Source organism: Medicago sativa, chromosome 6, assembly GCF_051527215.1.
Source record: "Medicago sativa cultivar Bolivia chromosome 6, Bolivia_mono, whole genome shotgun sequence".
NCBI classification, from domain to species: domain Eukaryota; kingdom Viridiplantae; phylum Streptophyta; class Magnoliopsida; order Fabales; family Fabaceae; genus Medicago; species Medicago sativa.
Genome location: NC_140754.1, coordinates 9,167,109 through 9,175,015, shown reverse-complemented (window position 1 = coordinate 9,175,015; position 7,907 = coordinate 9,167,109). Strand labels below are relative to the sequence as shown.

Sequence of the window (7,907 nt, the reverse complement as noted above, 5' to 3'; positions counted from 1 at the left end):
CGAAATCGTGAGGCAATTTTGGATTGGGTTTTGGACCCTATTTAAGCGTTCTTCATTTTTTTTTTTGTGTAATCTTGTCAAACAAAAGGAAAGAACTTAACTGCAAAGGGCCGAGTGTTTTTGGGTGTGATTCTTGAATTGGGAAACACTTTTTGAACACCTTGATTAGTGAGATTCGTTAGAGTAAGGATAAAAAAATTTCTCTCTTGTTTAAGGGTCTCTATGAGGGGATATTAGCTAGTGATTGTTCTTGTGAGCTCTTAGATCTAATTTCTTGTAACCACTTTGTATCTAATGTGTTTTGGTTACAAAATCGACACAAACTGCATCCCAATTACTCTAACAAACCTCACCTAAACTAAGACTTCGTGAACCTTTTTTTTTTGTTTGAATGACAAATATAGTATAAATATTAGAAAAGAGTTCGGATGTCTCTCCAGCAAAGATCAAATCATAGTGGGAGTTCCAAATCGACCACACAACATCATGCCAGAAATTCACGAACAGGGTTCACGTACATGCTAACCTGTACTTACTACTAACAGTAACGGCAGAAACCTAAATCAAAACTAAAAATCGTTCCATAAACCCTAAACCACAACAAGAAAGGAAGAGAAACGAAGAATAATCGAAAGATTACCTGAGAATTTTTAAAAAAATGAGGAGGTATTTGTTAGGGGACTCAATGAGAAACATGTTTACACCAATCAAATCACATCATTATTTCTTCAAAAAAAATCGCATAATTATGTCAATTTTGTCGGTTAGTTCTTAAAATATCTCTAAAAATAACTATTTAGCGTGATTTGATTGGTATATAAAAGTTTTACACTGTCAAAGCATGCCTATTACTCTCAACAAATTACCTGTCCTTAACAAAACTATAAGTATTGTGTACTATTGGAGAATGTTGATTTGAACTGGAATACATACGAAAAAATATTTTTTGACAAAATGAATCCTTCAAAAGATAATGGAATTCAAGATACTGTGAAAGGACTCTTACTCCTCCAACTTAACAAATTTAGAAGATGTAGGGTTAATATACATGCTATATAATTATCCAATGTGCATATATTCAAAACATTTAAAATAAGCAAGAATCATTATTTTAAGTTTAGGATCTCTTGCTGAAGATCAGTTCATTTACATCATCACTTAAATTCAATAAGGAACTCTTTGTCTTTGCATAAAAAAGTTTTTTAAGTTTGATTTTGTTTCAGCAGCACCTCATTGATCACTTTGTCCAAGTTCATATATGAACAACCTCCAGGCCTCGTGTCCTCCTCCGCCTGCTTCTTCAACTCAATTGCCTTTTGCCTCATCATCTTTCCTTTCTCTCCCACCATCAATTCATTCATCAGCTTCTCTACCTCATCTCTCTTCACATTGGTGTCAATTTCCATCCCAATCTCCCATTCATTGCATATATATCTGCAGTTTGCTGGCTGATCCGCGAAAAACGGCCAACACAACATCGGCACTCCAGCACAGATACTTTCAGTGGTTGAGTTCCATCCACAATGAGTCAAGAATCCACCAATTGAAGGGTGGTTTAATACTTGCTCTTGAGGACACCAGCTTGCGATTAGGCCTCTATCTGAAATTTGATTCACAAACTCCGATGACAAAACAACTGAGTCACCAATGACAAGATCAGGCCTAATGATCCACAAAAAGGGTTGCTTGCTATTCGCCAAACCCCAAGCAAACTCTAATAGTTTTTCTGCAGTCATCACGGTCATGCTCCCAAAATTCACGTAAACAACAGACCTTGGTTCTTTGGATTCAAGCCAATCAAGACACTTGGTGTCTTCTTTCCAAAGATTGGTACTTAAACTTGCCAAGTGATTCTGTGGACTTTGACTTAAAAGTGAAGATAAAGGGCCAATAGCACAAATATTAGGGAATGTCGAGGAGAGAACATTCATTACATCCTTCTCAAGTTCATTAGAAGTATTAAAAATAAAAGCAGAGGCTTTGTGAGCCCTTCCTGCTGCTTCAATTGTAAATTGTACTATGCAATCATTTGGATCTGTAATCCTTATATAGCCGGGCAGATCCTTCAGTCGAAAGTTCTGCAATCCTGGAATACAGTCCACTTTAGTGTCCAAATATCCGTTTGTCAGATAACTCTCATCTGCATATCAAATTTACAAAATTTGTTAGCTTGAAATTGAATTTCTATACTCCTTATATATGTCATATGAATACTTTAACAACACTACACCTATGAAGAAAAAAAGAAGATTAATTGATTGTTACCTTTTAGTGGTATGACACCTTTATCAAACATTGTAAGTAAGTGAAAACCAGTCCAAAATGTACATGCATTGGCTGGACTAAAGAAAACAACAGGAATTGAAAGCTCTTCAGCAGCTTGTATAGTAAAAGACATGCTATTATCAGCAATTATGCAACTAACTGGAGGGAAAAGACCAGATGTTGCAGAGTCATTAAGTCTAGCAAGGAGTTCGCGGAAAGGTTGTAGGAAGTTCGTTCTGATTGATTCACAAAGAGCATATATATCTTGACTAACATCACCATCGTCATCACCGTCGATTGAAGCTAGACCATCAGGAATAGTCTCAAATGTAAAATCAGCGAGACCATCAAAGGCATTTGGACCTCTAGATTTGAGTAAGCGTTTGTGATTGTATTCGGTGTTGACAAAGGTTATGTGAAAGCCTCTAAGATGAAGAATTTTTGCTAGTTTGATTAATGGATTGATATGGCCTTGAACTGGATATGGAATTAACACTGCATGTGGTTTTGAATCATTCATTTCTGAGTTTGTGTTTGAATGTTGTGCAAAGAGATAAGCCAACGGTTTTAACTTTTAATAGAGATATTGCCAATGTTTCTTGGATTTGTGGAAAAAAAAATAGAGGAAAAGACAAGGACGACTTACAAACTCTGAGATATTTTTCTTTTAAAATGAAAAAATTCCAAAGTAACACAATAATTGATGCATACTAGTCAAGCCACCACTTTTTGATATACTGTATGAGAAAACAAGAATAATTTTTTTTAATTAAAAAAGATAATAGCAAACAACATAGTGTACATTTTAGTTTGTGGTGGTGAGAAATGATTTGTTTGATTAAAAACGTATGTTACGATCAAACTGTGTGAAAATTAGTCAAACAAATCTCAACCAATGAATCACTTTTTTATGGTCGAGATCTACTACTGCGTGAAGCAGTTACAGCAGAAGATCCAGTCCCTTCTTAAGCTAAAATTTTGCATGCATTGCAGCTTTCCATAACCTTTCCACTATTATAAAGACTATTTAATTTAATTGGACAAATATTAGTGCAAGGTCCACTAAATCAATAAACATATGATTGTGGACCTCCACCATAAGTTTTGTTCCTGAGCTTGTGCAAGTTACACAACGAAGCACTATTTGATATTATCAAGACTCATTCATCCGAATATATATATATATATATATATATATATATATATATATATATATATATATATATATGCTGCACTCTACATATTCAAAATATAATTTAATATCATTCAACTCAATTATTAGAAAAGGTACGACAGATTCATCACATTTAACAGAAAAGATTCTGGTTTTTAGCCCAAAAATGCAATCTATTTGGACTACTCAAGCAAATTATGATTTTCTTGGGACCAAAAATTATAAAGGGATCTCCTGAAAAATTATTATCTTATTATTTTATCGAGTTTTTCAATTTTTTACATTGGCCCAAGTTGGGACCAGATAAATATATTATTTTAAAGAGTTTATTAATTTACTGAGTATTAAATTAAAGAGTTTCTACTGTACTAGCAAACAGATGGGTACATTCTTTTTATTGCGATAACGCGCGTAAATTATGAACGATATTTTATATGAAACTTTGATTAAAATTAGAAGTACAAATATTTATGACTTTCAGATTGTAACAAACCCAAAAATTCATGTTTATTTTTTTTCAATAACAACAGTAATTTAACAAATATAATATAAATCTTTATCTTTGTTAATGCCACCAACAATGTAACATTAATATGAAAAAAATTGTTTAAGGGTATATTTAGAATTATATTCATCCAAAAATATCTATCCCCTTCATCTAGGGTTAATAGGTCTTTACCCCCTGTAATATAGGTCATTTCCAGTTTTCCCTCCTGTAATTTTTTTTTGATTTACCCCCTGTAAAAAAAAATTGTTTTGATTTACCCCCCTAATAGGCCAAACAAAAACGAAAATTTTTTGAAAAAAAAATAAAATTGGTTTTTGTTTGGCTTATTAGGGGGGTAAATCAAAACAAAACAAAATTACATGGGGGTAAATAAAAAAAAAATTACAGGGGGGAAAACCGTAAATGACCTATATTACAGGGGGGGTAAAAACCTATCAACCCTACTATATATAAAAGAAATAGCATGTTTTGACTCTTTTGGGTTGGTTTTTTCTCTTTTCAAAATTACCTTCAATTTTCAAAACAAATAGCACATATAACAAATAAATAAGAGTAATATCGAATATTAAAATAAAAGTGTAACAAACACGATGTGAGAATATATATGCCTATTTTTTTCCTTTATCATTTAAAAAGTGAAACAAACTAAATGAGTATATCATACTTACGTTTTCATTATTCCAATTATACCCTTAAACAACATTTTCTATATATAATAAAGGTTGTTGTTGGTGTCATTAAAAAAACAAGAATTTAGATTATATTTTTTGTTATATTGTTGGTGTCATTGAAATAGATAATCATGGTTAGTTTGGATTGTTGTAACTTGAAAGCAATAGACATTTATATTTTTAGTTTTAATCAAAATCAAAATTTTATAATAAAACATCGTTCATAATTTTCAAACGTTAGCGTAATAAAAAGAGGGGAAAGACAGGCACGTCATTGCCCGTCTTTTCGCTAGTGTATAACAATGATAATATTGTTCATATTGTAGTGGGTATTTTCTATTTTAATGGAATTTAATTGTTTTAATTAAAATTTAAAATAATATTTTTAAAGGATAAAATATTAAATAAAATAGTTTAAATAAAGGGTAAAATAGGTAATCAAAAAACAAGCTCAAACACAGGTATTTTAAATATATTTTCTTTATATATACTAGCAAAAAGACCTGCTCTTTTTATTGCGCTAAAGTTTGAAAATTATGACTAGTGTTTTTCTGTGAAATTTTGATTTTGATTAAAAGTATAAATATACATGATTGTTGCTTTCAAATTATAACAAACGAAACTAACATTGTTTATCTATTTCAATGACACCAACAATATAACAAAAAATAAAATCTAAATTCTTATATCTTTAATGACACCAACAACAATCATTATTATAGAAAAAATTGTTTTAGTGTATAATCGAGATAATGAAAAAAGTTAGCACAAAATTTTATACTTTCTTTATTATATATAGTATAAATATACTCGATCTAATTTGTTACACTTTTTAAAATATAAAGAAAAAAAGCTGGAAATTATTCATAGTGTGTTATTTAAATTTATTTTCCTAAATTTAATTCTATATCCATTATCTTTTTTAAAGGATGAAGGATAAGGAAAAAAATTGATATATCGTAGACAATAAAGATTGAGTTTGTTATATCTGTTATTTGTATTTAAAATTGACGGTAATTTGGGATGGCGAAAAAGTCAGTCCAAAAGGACCAAAAGAGACTATTTTCTTATATATATATATATATATATATATATATATATATATATATATATATATATATATTATAGATTCTACATATATGAAGAAAAATGAAGATTAAATGTTACCTTTTAGTGGTATGAGACCTTTATCTAACAATGTACGTAACTGAATCAAAGTCAAAAATGTACATGCATTGGATGGACTAAAGAGAACAACATGGAGTGAAAGTTCTTCAGCAACTTGTATAGTAAAGGACATGTTCCAGTCATAAACTAAGCAAGTAACTGGAGGGATAAGACCAGCAGTGAAAGATTCATGGAGTCTGGCAAGAAGTTCGCGAAAGGGTTGGAGGAAGTTCTTTCTGATTGATTTACAAAGAGCGCGTATGTCTTGACTAACATCGCCATCACCATCCGCTGGAGTTAAACCATCAGGAATAGCCTCAAAGGTAAAATCTGTGAGACCATCAAAGGCATTTGGACCTCTTGATTTGAGCAAACGTTTGTGTTTGTATTCAGTGTTTACAAAGGTTATGTGAAATCCTCTAAGGTGAAGAAGTTTTGCTAGTTTCAACAATGGATTGATATGGCCTTGAACTGGATATGGAATTAACACAGCATGTGGTTTTGAATCATTCATTTCTGAGTTTGTGTTTGAATGTTGAGCAAAAGGATAAGCCTAGTGGTTTAATATGGATGAAGCCAATGTTTCTTGGATTCGTGGAAAAGAAAATAGAAGAAAAGACAAGGAAGACTTAACTAAAATTCAAAGTCAAGCCACCACTTTTAGTTTGTGGTGGTGAGAATATATTTGAATGAATTCATTTCATAAATTTATTTTAGTTGAATATAATCAAAACTAAAAAGTTAATAACTTATTTTAGTTGAATATAAAATGATTTATTTTTACATATATTCACATAAAATTGATTCAATAAACAATAAATTAAAGGCTAAAAGTCAATTATGAAGATTAAAGCTCAAAAATCCAGTACAAATTGAAGGCAGAAGTAATTATACTTAAAAACACACAATCATAGGGTCTGGGCTAGGCTTATCTAAGTTAAATATTGTTGGTTATATGTAGTTTCAGATTTACAATGGAATTGATCGAAAAAAAAAAGTTGATCAAGAAAAACTTCATATAGATATCCACAAGTTACTACTATAATCAAATTGCAATTAATCATAACTAATTCATAACTGCCTTAAAAAATCTTACACTAATTTCAACAAATATTGTCGTGAATTCCAAATTCAAATGACACCAATAAACTAGATGTGTGGAAAAGAGTCGGTAACAACGAAAATAAGAATAGCCGAAGCAGCAACAACAATAACAATAGACCTGGTAAAGTAAAGAAAATCCACAAGCATAAAAGGATAGCAGACTTTTCTTTAGTAGTAAAATAAAATCCGAGAGAAAAAAAATAGTTGTGGTTATAAAATCTGAGAGAATAAAATCTGGAAAAGGATAGTCTGAGATTGTAATCTATAGTTGTGGAGTTGTGGCTGTGTAGTTTTTTTTTTTTTCCATTATAGAAAAAAAAAATCTGAGAGAAGAGAACTTTGAAAGCGGTAGCGTGGAAAGAAGATGACCTTTGAGTTCCTTATCATAAAAAATTAAAAAATATAAAATAAAGTTTTTCAACTTTCAAAGCCGGTAACAAAGGTAAGAAATTAAAAAAATGGACATGTGGCTCCATACATTAGTAGAGTGTTAATTGGAGAGTGTTCAAGTGACTGACCATAGCATTGCTCTTGTTTACAAATATTATCCTTCTACTCATTGAACTATCAACAAGATTCACACATGATGTGAACTCCAAAGCAGCAACAATTCTAAACAAGAAATGAGAGAGAAGTTGATTAACATCTTGAAAAAGTTAAACCCAAAGTAAATAGCCGGTGGCTTAAACAATATCTACCTCTTTAAAAATCTCAATAGGAAATTCTAATGGGATAAATTATAGCTGATTGAAAAACGAGTGCAGAACAAACAAAAGTTTGAGCCCTTGAAAAACATGGCAATCGAGGAATCCTAAGCTATTACTATTATTTTGGAGCCCAAAAAGGCAATTTGTATGCACAACGATTTCCTTTTATGAAGATTTGAGAAACAATGAATCAATTTTTTTTTTTTAAAGTAAAAACAATGGATCAATTAGTTAATGACAGTTTTACATTTGTCCTCGTGAGTTTAGCTCAATTGGTGTGGACAATGCATAAGTGAAGGGCAGGAGAAAGA

At 31.0% G+C, this 7,907-nt stretch overlaps 1 protein-coding gene across 2 annotated transcripts; it reads right to left on the bottom strand.

Moving 5' to 3' along the window:
• Positions 1-1,059: 1,059 nt before the first annotated feature.
• Positions 1,060-6,519, bottom strand: LOC146912612 (7-deoxyloganetin glucosyltransferase-like). 2 transcript variants are annotated; one of them, XM_085722166.1, is made up of 2 exons: positions 5,786-6,519; positions 1,060-2,140 (listed from the first exon to the last, which is right to left on the bottom strand). In XM_085722166.1, the coding sequence occupies exons 1-2, from the start codon at positions 6,297-6,299 to the stop codon at positions 1,203-1,205; spliced, it is 1,452 nt and encodes a 483-aa protein (XP_085578292.1). In that variant the 5' UTR covers positions 6,300-6,519; the 3' UTR covers positions 1,060-1,202. The 2 variants fall into 2 exon arrangements, with proteins under 2 accessions (XP_085578292.1, XP_085578291.1); XM_085722165.1 differs by lacking the exon at positions 5,786-6,519 and adding an exon at positions 2,266-2,812.
• Between the last annotated feature and the right edge of the window lie 1,388 nt (positions 6,520-7,907).